This window comes from Pieris napi, chromosome 15 (genome assembly GCF_905475465.1).
Source record: "Pieris napi chromosome 15, ilPieNapi1.2, whole genome shotgun sequence".
Taxonomy (NCBI): domain Eukaryota; kingdom Metazoa; phylum Arthropoda; class Insecta; order Lepidoptera; family Pieridae; genus Pieris; species Pieris napi.
The window spans coordinates 5,659,231-5,676,118 of NC_062248.1; the positions used below are offsets into that span (position 1 = coordinate 5,659,231).

The 16,888-nt window shown below is 32.5% G+C and overlaps 2 protein-coding genes across 5 annotated transcripts; one reads left to right on the forward strand and one right to left on the reverse strand.

The window, feature by feature from the left end:
- Window positions 1–645: 645 nt before the first annotated feature.
- On the forward strand, window positions 646–9,317 carry LOC125056897 (major facilitator superfamily domain-containing protein 1-like). 2 transcript variants are annotated; one of them, XM_047660241.1, is made up of 10 exons: window positions 646–926; window positions 1,403–1,553; window positions 1,941–2,066; window positions 2,424–2,629; window positions 2,887–3,100; window positions 4,025–4,238; window positions 5,713–5,810; window positions 6,964–7,076; window positions 7,918–8,011; window positions 8,687–9,317. In XM_047660241.1, the coding sequence occupies exons 1-10, from the start codon at window positions 818–820 to the stop codon at window positions 8,862–8,864; spliced, it is 1,503 nt and encodes a 500-aa protein (XP_047516197.1). In that variant the 5' UTR covers window positions 646–817; the 3' UTR covers window positions 8,865–9,317. The 2 variants fall into 2 exon arrangements, with proteins under 2 accessions (XP_047516197.1, XP_047516198.1); XM_047660242.1 differs by lacking the exons at window positions 646–926; window positions 1,403–1,553; window positions 1,941–2,066; window positions 2,887–3,100 and having other exon boundaries at window positions 2,519–2,629.
- Window positions 9,318–9,523: 206 nt separating this feature from the next.
- Window positions 9,524–16,238, reverse strand: LOC125056891 (carcinine transporter). 3 transcript variants are annotated; one of them, XM_047660230.1, is made up of 8 exons: window positions 16,123–16,238; window positions 15,813–16,049; window positions 15,573–15,740; window positions 15,191–15,449; window positions 14,491–15,117; window positions 14,231–14,412; window positions 13,787–13,965; window positions 9,524–12,065 (listed from the first exon to the last, which is right to left on the reverse strand). In XM_047660230.1, the coding sequence occupies exons 1-8, from the start codon at window positions 16,168–16,170 to the stop codon at window positions 11,870–11,872; spliced, it is 1,896 nt and encodes a 631-aa protein (XP_047516186.1). In that variant the 5' UTR covers window positions 16,171–16,238; the 3' UTR covers window positions 9,524–11,869. The 3 variants fall into 3 exon arrangements, with proteins under 3 accessions (XP_047516186.1, XP_047516185.1, XP_047516187.1); XM_047660229.1 differs by having other exon boundaries at window positions 15,573–15,746; XM_047660231.1 differs by lacking the exon at window positions 16,123–16,238 and having other exon boundaries at window positions 15,573–15,736; window positions 15,813–15,906.
- Between the last annotated feature and the right edge of the window lie 650 nt (window positions 16,239–16,888).

Consider the following 16,888-nt stretch of genomic DNA (forward strand, 5'->3'; position numbering starts at 1 on the left):
GGTTTCTGCACGAAAATAAAGCTTTCGAAAGTCTTATGCCAGTGTATCCAAGCTTTCGTAGCAGAGCTATTTGACGGGTCGATGTCAAATCTTTCAGGGCGAAGATATTTATCCATGTTGCTTTTTATTTAGCTTATTAAATTGAAATAAGACAAAACCTTTAAAGAATATAAGGTTTTAATAAGCTAAATTAACAGTAAAATATTTTAGTTACATTTTGATACATTGACAAAAGTTAGTGTCTAAACAGATTGACAATGTCATCAGTTTATAATAGTATCATGTAAGAAGTTTACATCATATTGATTCTAATTTTAAAGTGACAACAGATGAAAAAACCACCAGATAGGATTTTGCTATAATTTAATCCATTCGATATAATTCCAAAACGCATTACAAGTTGTGCAAAGGGGAGGGCGTGGTTAATTCTCTTGCCTCGCGTCCCAAGTACCAACGGCCAACAACCGAAGAGCAAAGAAATTTAAAGCAGAGCGGCAGTGAGCCGAGGCGAGGGGCACTCTTGCGTGATGCGTCTCTTTGTGTAGGTACTGGGAAATTACTTATGAGTTATCTGTGGTTTGTTCAATGTGTTGTGAACACAAATTATATTATAGACTATGATTGTGAATCCTCTCGTGACAGAAGGCGGTTATAACTTGTTACTTGAAGTGTCTCATTAGTCATTACTGTAAATGGCACACAACAAATTGAAGTGATAGTGACCAACTCATAAATGATACAGACTAGTGCTATGATATACTCTTAAATATCAGCAGTTGGAGAAGAGAAGTTTATTTAAAAAAAATTTATAGTAAAAATGGATAATACTGAAAGCAGCACTGCAGGGACACCAACTTCATGGTGTCATCCTGCACATCGAGTTCACAGATTTTTTGCGTTGTTACTTATGTGTTTCCTTTGTTTTGGTAAGATTTACTATAATTATTATACTAGAGCTGTTACGATACCTAACATCAAATTATGAACAAAAGTTATGACTTTGTCTGTATAATTTTGTTAAGCTTTACATAATCTCTATTCCAAATAATAGCAAAGTAATATTTTTCATAATTGTTATTTATGTAAAATAATATACACTAGAACTGCAAATAATAATTTCCAAGTTTTATATGGTATATACTATACAGGGTTTTTTAAAAGAAAACAAAAGTGTGTGTGTTTTGTGGTAAAACCTTTTTTTATATGAGCAAGTAGATGATCAGCATGGATAGCCTTTTTAACTCTAATTTAAACCCAAGCCTCCAGGACAACCACGAGTTTAAGCATTGAGCCACAGAGTTTGTAATAAGTAATTAATTATGAATATTAAAAAAATTAATTGATAAATGTTCTTAATGAAATCTTCTTATCTTCTATTATATATATATAAATCTTTTTTCAGGATCTTACTTTTGCTATGATACTCCAGGAGCATTAGCTGACAATTTCAAGGGAGATTCACATTTAAATACATCTCAATTTGCATTGCTCTATTCTATCTATTCATGGCCTAATGTGGTGTTATGTTTCATTGGTGGCTATCTTATTGATAGGTACGTATGTTTCAATATAACATCTGTTTATGATTCATAACTTTATCAAACTTGTTGTTGCTAACAGCACTTTGTTTCATTCCTTAAACAAAGTTGTGATAACATTAATTTATATTCAAGTATAATTGTAATAATGTGCCACTCGCTACTCTATATATTTTCACTGAAGTGAACACACAGAGTGTTCACTTCAGTGTGGTTAATTGATAATTTTTTAGACATGCATTGCCTACCAAGAGAGAAATATTTCTCAATTCACAGAAACAATTATTTATTTGCTGGACATTGACTCCAGAAAATTGGTCTACTCTATATGGCATCTGCTTTCCCAAATATTCTATGTAAATAGCTAAGATGTTTTATGTTATTACAAATGTATAATTACAGGTATTTTGGAGTAAGACTCGGAACAGTAATATATATGTCAATATTGTTTACTGGAGCTATGTTGTTTGCACTTGGTGTCTATATTAACAAGTTTTGGCTTATGATTCTTGGCAGATTTGTATTTGGGTAAGTGAGATCTGTAAAAGCTTCAGAACATTAGTGTTGTATTAAAGTTAGGCCTGATATTGAACATACAGTTTTCCCAGACAAAAAAGCTGAATATGGTCCAAATTATATGTGCGTGTGTTTATAATATGATGTGTAATAATATTTGTAAAGTAAATAGTACTATCACTGTGTGTTAACCAACCTGAACCAATTATTCAGTAGTATGTACGAGTTGAACGCCATGTGCATAAACTTCTAGAGTATAAAGATTGAATACTCTGTGTACTTGTGCAAAAATATTGTTAGACCTCAATTTGGAGCTCAGTTATTAACAAATGCAAATGATTGCAATTGTATGTATTAATTTTATTTCAGTATAGGAGGAGAATCACTTCAAGTAGCAGTGAATAACTATGTGGTACTTTGGTTCAAAGGAAAAGAATTGAATATGGTGTTTGGACTACAACTGTCATTCTCTAGATTTGGCAGTACAGTTAACTTTTGGGTTATGGAACCAATCTACCATTGGGTTGGAAATTACTATGGGGGTTATGAGCGCTTGGGTGTTACATTATTCATTGGTAAGTTTTAATTTTTATATAAATACAATGTTGCGCTTTTTATATATAACTATGGGTGAAGCTGAAATCTGTACAAAAAATTATTACCCTTTTGTTATTCATTTTGGGCTCCCTTTGAGTAATGAAGAATAACATGAAGGTATTATCATACATGATTTATAAAAAACCATCTTTACAATTAAACGAGTTACTAACTATTTACTCTAAAGAAACGAAATAAATTTTATTAGTTTAAATTAGACTTGGGATTTTTTTAGCTTCAATGACATGTTTGGGGTCACTTTTATGTGGTCTCATACTCGGATTTATGGATCACAGAGCAGAAAAGATATTGGAGAGAAGTGAGCAGCATTCCAATGAGCCACCATTCCGAATGCTTGATATTCTTAATTTTAAGACTGTGTATTGGCTACTTACCATAATCTGTGTTGCATATTATGTAGCAATATTTCCATTTATTGCTTTAGGAAAGTAAGTACTACATTTTTATATATATTAACTGCTGGTCTTTCAATGACTTCAGTATTAAATTTCGTAATCATCACATTAATTTATTATTGATGCAAATCCATATTTTTTTCGATTACTAATCTATAATAAGCTTGATTAAGTCAAATAACTAAAATATAATAGGTGTTTTTCTATTCGAATATTTTGTGTACATAATAATAAATCGACTGACAAGTGTTATTACTTTTTACGTTTAGTTTCGTTTTTCCTTAGGCTGTTCGTCCACCGCCGCCGTCACCGAGAACGAGATTATTTCGGACCGAGTTTAAGATGACGTGACGGCGATCGTGTGTCCACTGCGCTGATATATCAGTGGCTCAGTTCTAGAGCTTTATCGTGCGTGGTGCCAATTTGTTTTAAATGTTAATGATAGACGCCGTCATCTCGTTCTCGATGGCGTCCCGGTGGCGGCGGCGGTGTATAAACGGCCTTAATGTGATTTTATTTAGCCTACCTTTTAGTACACAACATAGAACATTTGACCCCAGAGACTGTTCGGTTTTCTGGAATGAAAACTTTTAGGTTTTTCTGTGCGTTTTTCTCTATATAAACCTCGGACTTCAAGTCATAAGTTTTATTTGTTAATTAAAAAATTAACAAATAAAAAATAGGAGTTGATCTTAGAGGGGTGAAAATTAAGGGTTGTATGTATTTTTGTATGCTGTATCATAACAAAATAAAAACAAAAAAAATATCTTAAAAATAACAATTTAGGGGTTTGTAAGATAGATAGTAGCCGTTTCTCAGACTTACTGAATATGCATAAAAATTTCATAAGAATCGGTCGAGCGGGAACGGAGGAGTATGGGAACGAACATTGTGACACAAGAATTTTATATATTAGAAGATTACAATTAAATGATTGCATTTTTTTTTTAAATACAGGTTGTTCTTTGAAAGAAAATTCGATTTCAATCCACAAGAAGCGAACACAGTGAACTCTATGGTATATTTGCTGTCTGCCGCATTAAGTCCCTTCTTTGGTATTCTAATAGACAAAACTGGACGTAACGTGATGTGGGTTATTTTGAGTATAATAACCACGATTGGTTCTCATTTCCTGCTAGCTTTCACGTTTGTGAACCCCTATGTTGGAGTGGTAAGTATATTCCATGATCTTTTATAAAAAGAAAACAGTTTGGCTTCATATAATCTCGTATTATATTTAATAAGTTTATTGCAGATTATTTCGTCCGAATTATAAAAATACTAGTAAAAATTAGAAGCTAATGTACGTATAAGCTTCGTTTTACAATAGAAAATAGAAGTTTTACGATACTGAATAACACAATTGTTATTGAGAATAATATCAGTTCTAACCATAAAACTAGCGCCATCTAGTGACAATAAAACATATTTAACGTTGTAAAAACTTACTCGTCGTTTTCATATTATAAATTAAGTATAGTTTTTCTTTTTAATGCAATTATGTTGTATAAGTCCGTTGTTACTCTGTGGATCAACATTAGTAGCTTATTTGTTAACATGTGTTTTGAAATTCCAATAAATTCACCCCTTACCGATAATAAATGCTAAACTAATTTTTGAAAAAGAAAAAAATGTTTAATACAAACAAATAAATATTTCTTAGTAATCAAAACGTGTCGTCAGCCTTCCAATCCTTAAAACAACATTATTTATATCCGATATTGACAGGTTGTTTAATATATTGACATTTGTTTAAACAATTCCGCACATTCTATGTATTTATGAATGAAAATTAAATATTTTCTCGTAGAATAGTGTACATGAGTATGGTTCATTGAACTTTGATCACTCGTGTCATTCACCCGATCTATACAAAGTAAAATTAGAATTACTTTCTGAGTCATCTGTAATATGATTTTCGCGTCTGTTCTCTGGTCATATTTCCCTATGAATAAATTGATCAGTCTGCATATATTCGACACATTTTTCCAAAAACCCGCGACATGAATTCCTATAAAAAGTATTTTATATATGATACTAGGAGGCCAAGCGTTGCTGTGGCTAAGTGGCTACATTACTTAGTAGTAGACTATCCAAAGGAAACAGTAAGAGTCATGGGGACGACCATGCTTCTTTGGTGGTTATGCCATTAAATAGTAGCTTATGTGAAACCTTGGTACTTTCAACACAGCGCCATCTGTTAGAATTGTGACTGTCAAATAATCAACAGATAATTTGCAATAAAATAATATTGCGGCTATAAATTAAGATGTAAGCTATCCTATCTTTTAAGTGGGATCAAACTGCACACGGTGTGCAAATTTAATTTAAAATCAGTTAAGTAGTTTCGGAGTCCATCGCGGACAAACAACGTGACACGTGATTTATAAAATATATTATGTTTTTCTTACATATATTAAGATTTCGAGGGGAATTTTTAGCATAACTTGGACGAATACTCTATTAAATAAATTAAAAGGAAACCTTTATTTCAAAAAAGCGTATTTATTAAAATTATGTTTTGTTAGTTGGGGTTCAAGACATACTAATATTCTCACGATGCTTTTTTCATCACACGAGTGTTAACTGCGCATATATTAAGGACTCTTCCAGTTTCTATAAACGTAAATTATTATAATTTTCAGATGGCACTAGGGGTTTCCTACTCTCTTTTAGCGAGTGGACTTTGGCCATTGGTTGCGATGATTGTTCCTGAATCTCAGTTGGGAACGGCGTATGGGATGTGAGTGTGCTATTTTTTTGGGGTATGGGGCAGGTTTTCTGATAACTTTTCTTTAGTAGTACCTTAAAAGAGTTACATATGACCTCATGTTAGACCTTTCCCACGTAAGCCTTGTAAAGATGGTTGTGGGAACTCGTATTTTGTGGTTGACGTAGTTGACGTATTTTTTCTAGTTCTAACAATAGCTATACTATAACACAATGCATGTCGACCAAAAAGAAATACACGTTAAAACACACAAATTATAATTAGATAGAAAACCTTCTTTGCCTTCTATATCTCAACTCGTTAACCGTCCATAAACTCCGTTCATCCGTCCTACATGGCCATTCCACTTACGCCCGAACACAATAACCTAACTCAAACCATAATCCACCATCTGAGATAGAAATCTAAATCCAACAAGTGTGCCAATAACCAATCGACGGATTGTAACAGCCATCTGTCGATACAAGCTATCCATGGGAGGTCGTATCGGTGTCTGTGGATAGACCTTTCTATGAAAATGACAGTTGACGAAAGCTCGACTTCAGTTAACAGTTAATTATTTTAACAGATTTTAAGTTACACCAGTTTTTTAAACAATTAAAACAACTGTTTGTTATGTTTTAAACATACACATGTATATTTTAATGTTATTTGTACGGTTTTATTTACTTTATTTGGTTTACATTGATTATCAAATATGAGTGAAAACTCGGTAAATTGGAACGACAAAGAGCATTTTATCAGTCGCCAAATATGGATAATATTGTCTTCGTAGGGTTTGGTTATTGAGATGAAGATAGGAGATCGATCGACTGTCACGGTCTGATCTCAGATTGAAAACAATCTGAGATCATGAAAGGGATTAATTATTGGGTTCGGGCGTTAAGCATTCCCTCTTGTATCTCTGTCCTTACGTCCTCTTTTGTGTGAGTTACACAGCTCCAGCTCACGTACCTCTCTATTACTGATGAACTTACCACGCAGTGTTACACCACACATACTTCTTGCCACTCTCTATTATTGATTAACTTATTATTTGTCATTAGGTCATCATTATAGCTGCTTAGTTATAAGAATTAGGTCACGTACACAGTACATATATGTACATTATTTTACTTGAACTGATATGTTATCGTGCGATTATAATTAAAATTTGTTTTTCCAGATGCCAAGCAGTACAAAACTTGGGACTCGCTACAGTACTTATTTTGGCTGGTGTTGTTGTTGATAAATTTGGATACCTTATGTTGGAGATGTTCTTCCTGGGATGTCTTTTCAGTAAGTTTGACCCAAATATGTTGTTGCACCCAATGTATGTTGCTATCAATATTGGCAAACAGCGTCAATATAGAGCCGAAAGCGGCATAAACATATCGTCGCTTCTAGATAATAGAGGTCATTTTTAATATTTTAATATTTGGCTACATTCAATATCGCCAACGTTTTATTGGTTAATCAATAGAATTTAAAAAAAAAATCGTTTTTGTGGATTTGCCTTGTTAAGAAAATAGTAGGTTTCTGGTCTTGGGTTTTTATTATTTTTTAATGTGTCATGTGTAAAGTTAGCTAATTCTATGTATAGAAAGCGCAATTTGTATAAGAAATAAATACCTTAATGTAACAGATAGCGTTAAACCTTTTAATTATGTATGTATATGTCGCAGCCAACTAGCTTTATTAGCCGTTCAATTAACAGCCTAGCCTTTTAACTAGCGTTTTTTCACTTGACAAATGACGCAGAATTACTTTAACTTATGCAACATAATTGTACAAAGAAGGAATAATCTTATTTAACTCACCGATAGACGAACTCTTTTGCATCGATTAACAATTAGACGAACTATTTAGCTTATAACTTCGAATTTTAAACAGGATATGTATAAATTTAAAAAGCTAAAATAGATTATTGGTTCATAATGAATTAGTTTATTATTAGGCTTTCTTAGTTTTATAAGCGTGGCGATTACCTCAATTGTCGGAGATACGCCCCGAGATTATAGCCAGCCGTAGGCATCTCTTCTGCAATATAAGCATAGGATAACATTGTTTATTCTTTTGTTATTATGTAAAGCATTCCTTTGATCCAGGATTCGTACATATATGTTATATACTTTTACAGTCGCATTGATCGCAGCCGTACTTATTTACATTGTGGACTCGGCCAATTCTGGTGTACTTAATTTATCGCCGCAGGAAAGGGAGGCGTTGAAAACGTGAGTACTTTTTAATCGACTTTCTAAAGAGGTTATCAGTTTGATATATATGCTGATCGAATATATGTAAGTTTGTCTATAAAATTCTCGGAAAATAAAAGTCACAGACAAATTTAAATTAGATTAATTCCAACTTATGGATTAGGTTTCATCAAAATCGGTTTTGAATTTTTTTAATAAAAGTTTTGAAAATACCATCAAATTCAAATTTCTTTTTATTTATCTCTCAAAACATCAATTAATTCAATACAGAATAAATTGAAATACCAATGTAATTTTTTATAAATATGTTTTAAATACATTTAATTTTTATTATCGTTTACGTATGCACAATATATTTTAATAATACTTTTGTAACGAATATAAACGCCGTTTATTACCCGACAAAATGTAATAAATTCGTGTCATATCGGTGTAGAAGATTTATATGATACTTTTTTTGTAAATTTCGCTGTTAATGCAAAGATATGTTATATATATATTTATTATTAAGAGTATCTCGAATTCACTTTCAACAATTCAACACACAAAAATAACAATCGGTCCAGCCTCCTTTTACGAGGAGTTTATTTACAAACAAAATGAAAAATGTACATATATAAGATTTAGAGATTTTATTAGTAATTTGTTAATAAGCTGTTAGCTACCTAAATAAATATTTTATTTTTATTTTAGGGCCACAATACAAACAGACGAAAGAGCGAATCTCTTAGACCACGAGAGTTCAGACCCTGATGAAGAAGCCAGACCTTCAGAAGATGAGAGGGACAGTGTGTTGACACAATCAGACAGAATTCGAAGTCGATACATTTCGCATATATTACCCAATACTAATATTCCAGATAGACCATAGGTAGGCGAGTTTCAAGTTAAATGACCAAAAATGTAAAATTTGTGTATGTGACTGCTTAATCCTAGGAAGCTCGGACGGACCCAATCAATATGTTATCTTAAGTAAGGCAGTCCTCATATTATTTAGATCTTTTATTATTAAGGGTACAAAAACGCCACGAAGCGGTCATCGGCGCCTGCAATCAAACACATATTTAAAAAGTCTGCTAATTGAAAGATTAGCTTATGAGTTAACTAAATATCCCGAGAAAAGGCGTAGAACACGCACTTAAACTATAGAAATACATTGTAATTGAACTTGGCTGGAATTAAAAGACAAGTTTCTTTGTTTTTGAAAAAAGAATTCTATGTTTAATTGGCTTTGACAGTTCATAGATATTTTGAATCTGTAACAGAACATGACATGAATTGACGGATTGACAGACATTAACGGCTTAGTTATAAAACGTGGACTAAACTATTTAGGGACCTCATAGCCTAGCGGTCTTATTAAGTGGCAGCTAGGTGAGGGGTACCGGGTTCGATTCCCGGTTCGAGGGCAAGTTTTAATTTAATTTAAATTTGTTCTCGGCCTTTGGGAGGGTAGAAATTTCTAAGGCAAAAAGCACGAATTATAAAAATCTTATACTTGACGCTGGCTAATGCACAAACCGTGCCAGAGCCATTAATTTTTTTTTTATTTTAGTATTTTACGTTTATTCGTTTTATAATAAAGCCGAGAATATAGGAAGGAATATTTTTCGTGTCAAACTTTACTAGTACTCACCGTAACGTTTTAACTATACTATTTTTGTAATAATTTTGAACCAGCTTTCTGGTACAATTTTGATTATTTTGTATTAAACGTCTTTTTTTTAATTTAATAAGGGCAACTGACTGGAATAATTTTGACTTGATAAAGGTATTTTTATTTTTTTATTGACTTAGAATATTCTACATATATTAACGAATTTATAGTAACTAAAACATTATTTTTCTGACTATTATTACAAATCTTTCGTGAAGTTGTAGTTAATCTCGAGACAAATATATGTAATTAATTAGATAATATTGTAAATATGTTAATTTGTATATTAGTTATGATGTATCCTATTTAGAATTAATGTTATACAAAATATATAATTTTTAGTAAATGCGTATGAAATAAATAATGTGGTTTTATTTGTCGCCCAAAATGGAACTTTCCAGACTCCAATATTGAAATTATCGAATCTGGTACAATCATACATAAAAACAAATTAAACTTTTTATTTGTAAACGTCTCCATATTTTTAGTAACAAAGAAATTAATAACTATTTCAATATAAGTTATTTTTTAAATTACAAATGTTAATAAAAATTTTAATCCTGCTATTATTGTAACACACATTGAAACTTTTATGTTTTATATAAGCTGTTGGTTACCTAAATAAGTAAATAAATGACTAACAAAGTTGATGCTGTCTTACCATATAAAATTTTAATATTAACTATTTGACACAATAATTATACAATATTGGGAATCGAATCTCTCTAATATCGCCATCTAACCGCAAATGTTAATTTCCTTATAGTTTTATTCATTTCCGTAGCGATGACGCCGCGAACTTGGAACATTGCACATTAATAATTATATACATAACTAGAAATCGAAATTGCTATATTGATAGTACGTGATATGCTTGTCATAATTGCCTTCTAAGTGTTAATAATATAGCAAAACTCAGATTCTCGTAAATCCTTTGGTATTTTATTAAAAGTTTACTGATTTCTTATATATTTTTACATCGGAATCGGCTAGTTACTGAATTACATGTTTTTATTTCTATCATAGGCCTCAGCGAGTATTTGTTTTTATCTATCAAGTGAAATTTATAGACAATTAGTTCAAGGGCGTATTAACATGCTTTAAGGTTAAGTTCATTAGCGATATTGCCGCTCGATATGTAAGAAATTATTCTACATTAACTAGACACTGTTCGTTTAAAGTTCTCAGAACACTTAAATCACAAGATTTACACGGCAATATTGACTGAAAATGTTAAACTATATATAAACCTAGTTAAAATCTATGTAAATTTTCTACATATCTAATAAACTATGAGTAAAAAGCAAAATATTACGCGAGCACAACACATTTAAATAAAAACTCTTTAACATAGGTATGTAAATATTGTAATAAATTTGCGTTAAAGAACTTTACTAAAATTCTGAAATAGGAACAAAATAACAACCTATGCATTGGTACTAAGTGAATGACGCTTAATTGTCTGTTTTATATGGTTATTATAAAAATATATAGTATTTCAAGTAACGTCGAACATTTCTTCAAAAACAGTATTACAAAAATAAATATTAAAGTATTGTTAATAATAAAATCTGTTACAATCTATAAAAACCAAAACACACAATACAACAATTAAATTTTATGAGGCTGGCTTCGTATTCTATCTTAGCTTAATGTTTCGGCTAAGCTATAATTTTTGAAGGTTCGTCACAGAATTATTTTACCTTACAAAGAAGAGGAAACTGACGCCTCAGATGCGCAGACTCTTTATATATCTCTTATATCAACTTAGTAATATCCAGTGGCGTAACTATACCACCTGGGGCCCGTGGCAAATTCTTTTGATGGGGCCCTATCAGTAAAAATCGTTGTACCTACTCAGTTTTCGAGATTTTTCAGCGTACTCGTTGTATATGTCCCACTAATGGCCATAGGCCTCCTCTCTTAGAGAGGGAATGGTATGTAGTCCCCAAGCTAGCCCAATGCGTATTGGAGACTTCACATTCATCCATAGAACATAATATCTCTTGGGTCGGGGGCCCGTGGCATTTTGCCAGCCCTGCCACCGTATTGTTACGCCACTGATAATATCTCTATGTAATCAAGAACTTGGATATAGACAATTTCTTTAATAACGTAAATCATTCAGACTGGCCTAAATATCTATTGTAGCAATCTAAACAATGAGGTACCATCCAAAATATAAAAAAGTTATCAGAATCATTACGAGGCGCCGAAAACTAAAACCAATAAGTCATCTTGAGGCTGCCGTCGTGGTCTCGTTGTGTTTCAAGTATGCTCGCCTGGCGTACCAACTTTCTCATGGAACTCCGTCTAGCCGGTCGAAGTTCTGATACTTCATCTTCAATTATTGGAGCCTGGGTCAGCTCCAATTGATCCAAGTTCTCATATGAATCGCCTTCTGATTCCACTTGTCTGCAAAATAAATGTACTAAATGCACCAGTTTTAATTGTTTGTCTGTTTCTGTGTTTTTCATTAGGGATAAAGATAGTACTTTTTTCTTATTTCTTAAAAGAAAATCAAAAAGTAAAGTACTTTTACTTTTTAATAAAAATCATTATGGCACTGACGTAAATTCTTAAAGTTTATAGATAACACGATTTAGACATCATAAACAAATTCCAGTTGCTTACAATGTGGTAAATTGTACGACAATAAAGGAATCTCTTATAAAAATAGACCTGTCAATATCCACCCACTCGTGATTTATGCAGAAAGTTGTATAAGCATTACGTATATTTGTTTGTACATATTATTATAGTACGAGATCCGACCGCGTGATTTATACGTTCATATGTTTGATTAATAAAATATAATTTTTATCGATATTTATAACTAAACCAATGCAGATCCGCAAAGGTGGCCATCCAAATTTGGCCGCAATTAATTTTAATTAAAATGTAATTAATTATTTATTTTTGAACAATTACGTTCACTTGTAATTGTTAAAAAATATATTTCATTAGAAAGAAATATACCTGAGATACCGAGAAAGTTCAAGGTGCCATCCCTCACTTGGCCGCAACCTAATGTCAGCCAGGTGTAAACAGGTATAATTTCGTTAAATATATACGTTCATAATGTATTATCATGTTATACATACCAAATTGAAGATTAATTCTTTCCCTACATGATGAGATATAGGTGCCTATGCAAAAATGCCCGCAAATAGTGACTGCCAACGATTAAAGATAAATAAAAGCGAGAGAAACTTAAGATAAACACCCCATGTCGAATAAAGATAGAGCATCCCAGCTGCTTGTCGTTTTTATGCTACTGCGCATGCGTCCATAGATAAGGTGCTCAACTAGTAGCTCGCGTATTTGCTTGGAGTTTAAAATACTCCAAAAATTGAGCAGTAAAAATAATATGTCATAATAATTAATCTACCAAACTAGTGTTTTCAATATTTTTTTAATTATATTCAACTAAAACAATATTTTTTAACTGTGAAACGTCATTTTAAATATAAAATTTATCTTTTAAATAAATTTTGCCACCTTGCCTATGGACGCATGCGCAGTAGCATAAAAACGACAAGCAGCTGGGATGCTCTATCTTTATTCGACATGGGGTGTTTATCTTAAGTTTCTCTTGCTTTTATTTATCTTTAATCGTTGGCAGTCACTATTTGCGGGCATTTTTGCATAGGCACCTATATCTCATCATGTAGGGAAAGAATTAATCTTCAATTTGGTATGTATAACATGATAATACATTATGAACGTATATATTTAACGAAATTATACCTGTTTACACCTGGCTGACATTAGGTTGCGGCCAAGTGAGGGATGGCACCTTGAACTTTCTCGGTATCTCAGGTATATTTCTTTCTAATGAAATATATTTTTTAACAATTACAAGTGAACGTAATTGTTCAAAAATAAATAATTAATTACATTTTAATTAAAATTAATTGCGGCCAAATTTGGATGGCCACCTTTGCGGATCTGCATTGGTTTAGTTATAAATATCGATAAAAATTATATTTTATTAATCAAACATATGAACGTATAAATCACGCGGTCGGATCTTAGACTATTACTCATATAACTTAAATTAATTCAAATAAATTGTTGCATTTTTTCGATTACATTAAAATTGGATGTTGATGTAATTCGTTGCCTCACATTACCTGGGTCCTCCGCAACTCCAGCAATCTTTGTACGTCCAATCTTTGCCAATTTCCTCACCCTCCTCAGCGGTTTGTGGTAGTGACGTGTGTAGAGTTTCTGGTAACCGGAGTGCTGTTAAACCTCCAACAACCGATAATGCCCCCATCAAAACTAACGGCAGTACTAAGTTATTCGTTCCCTGTTTAGAAATGTTATTATCTCCTTATTTAATAGATGAATATCAAAAGCTGTATTGCGAAGGAATGAAAAAAATTTAATATGAAAGAACAACACAGGATTTTCACACTACCTATATAAATTTTTCTTTATTGTATTATAATAGGTACAGTTGTAAGTTGTAAAGTTGTTCACTTTACAAAAACCTACCTACATCCTTTAAGGCTTTATGTATAACTATATTAAGAACACCTTTCTTGTAGGTAATGAAATATCAGCTTTCTTACCAAGTAATTTATAAAAGGTATTATTATTAAACCAAGTCCTCCGATGTACGCCGAAGTACCGATGCCAACACCTCTCAACTCTGTCGGGTATAATTCTCCAGCATACGGGTAAATGATCAAGAATGATGCGGATATAAAACATTTCGATATCAAATACAGTATCAGCGTTTCAGTTTCAGCATCTACAAACAGAAGAGAGATAATAGAGAGAGTATTTGGATTTGTATTTGTATATAATAAGGGCTTATTTGTTTTATTACCATTTGGTAAAAGTACAGTGACCATGCAAAAAATTCCACTGATAACCATTGATAAGCATAAAGGCCAGCGCCGGCCTACCTTGTCCATAAGAATCCAACAAACTATGTAACTAGGAATTTCCACCGCTGACGACAGGAAAAAACTCATATATTGATTGCTACCGATGGCTGGCCCATAATAGCTAAGGCCGACGTACACCATTTCAGATGCGCACCAGTTTAAAGTTATCAAAATCGTCTTAAGTCGCATATTAGGAGTCTTGCATAACGAAAATGCGTTTGCATTTTTAGTTTCTTTCACGCCGTGTTCTTTTTGTTCTAGAACCTGTTTTTGGAGCTTAGTTGTGAATTCTTCAGGTAAATGTTTGCCGTTTACTCTAGCTATCGTTTTTAAAATGTTATTAGCCTCCTCCAGTCTTTCTTTCATTAGTAGCCATCTAGGAGACTCCGGTAGAACAAACCAATATAGATAGTAAAAAAAGAATGGGACGGAAGTGGCTAAAGCCAGAGATCGCCAATCACGAAGTACGTACGTCACTCCGGATAACAATATTAATCCAAGGGTATAAAATATGCAGGTCATTACAGTAACAAATGATCTATAGTTAGGTCCTGCTAGTTCTAGAGCTGAAACGATATTGTATATATGAGAATTAAATACAAACATTATTAAGGAGTATACTTATGAATATGTACTCACAAATTATAAAAGGTATTTGATAAACAGCTGGAATTGTTAATCCGACAATAATCCTTGCTACAACCCAAAACCAATATTCGTGTGCATATGCAGTCATAATACTGCCCAGTAATAGTGTTGATAGGCATGCAAAGAAGGATTTCTTTCTTCCGATACGGTCGTTTAAAATGCCAAACGAATATACTCCTACAGGCCCACCTACATTTAATGCTACTAATCCAAGGGTTGGATAAACATCATAGTCACAAACTAAATCGAACTGAAATCATGATATACATTATTAAACTAAATCTTTAGAGACTATAGTACCTATAGTATGATATTGTATTTAAGTGGATATCAGAACTAAAGTGAAAAAGCGTTAATAAAATAAAATACTTACATCTATTACAACAGAGGATATTACTTCGGACCTATCGTATTCATAGCCATCCAGACAGGGCTCTAACGGCCAACTCTCATTTATATGTATCGACTGATTTAATTCCATAATTTCAGTCCAATTTACGGAATATCGCACACAACTTTCATAAGTAGAATTGTCTTCTGCCTGAAACTTGTTAATTTTAATAATGTTGCGAAATTTCGCGATTTGTATGTGTATTTTAAAAAGGGTTTTTACCTTTTTTGGGATCGACATCATTTTACGTTCCTCCAACGAAAAATTACTTAACTGTGGCACTCGACACCAGTGATCTGGAGTGTCTGTCATAAACAATTGATTAAATGCACAAAACCCGCAAGGTAGACATGCAGGTAGACACACGAGCCATAGCAAACACTTCTGGTATAATCCAAATTCACCAATCTTCGGGAGCAAATCATCTAAATCTATTCCATCATCGTGTGCCGCCTTTGCCTTAAAATAGTCACAATAAAGTAATTTACACAAATTGAACTTAATAAAACACTTGAAAGTAAAAGTTCTGTACCGGTGTACTTTGAGTGTAGCTTTCTTGGTCTAAAATCCGGTCGTTCATTTTTCAGTACGTTTTGCCCGCGTAAAGTCTGATTTGGATAAAAGTGACTGAGGTATATTCATGACTAGCTAAGCTACCTTGGTATTGGCCGAAGCCGTAGAGTATTAATCTAATTGATTAAAGAAAGATGGACACATAGTATATAGAGCTTAGTAAAACGTTTTCCGTGTTCTCAAATATGTGTCAGTGTGTCAATTAAATAGTTATTTCAAATAATTATATCTTATACTATAAAAAAAGGGTGCGTGTACTTATGTACGCGTAACGCGCGTAAGAAGTTATACTTCTTTGGCATTATTAAAAATAGTTTTTGATTGCATGCAAATAATTAATTACAATTAAATAATCAAGGACTGGAAAAGGAGTCGTGAAAGAGAGTTAGCTACTGGTAGCTTACGAACTATTTGCTTGTCTATATCTATGTATATCTATTTGTTTAATAAACTCAGAGAGCCCTGGTTTCAATTTTCAAAGGAAAATAACTTGTAAATTTTAACTTAAACCGCAGAAAGCTGAAATTTATTGTATTTACTGTTTTATTATTTTTTGTATGTGCTGTTATATCCTGTCTTTAGCTTATCATGTAAAGGCAGGTACTACACATTTAAATGAAACCGCCTGAACGTCAATTTATAACTGTAAAAAATCTCGTCTCTAAATCTGACAGTAACAGTAAGTCTCTTTCGCTCTTAATATTATTCTTAATGTAAAACAATCA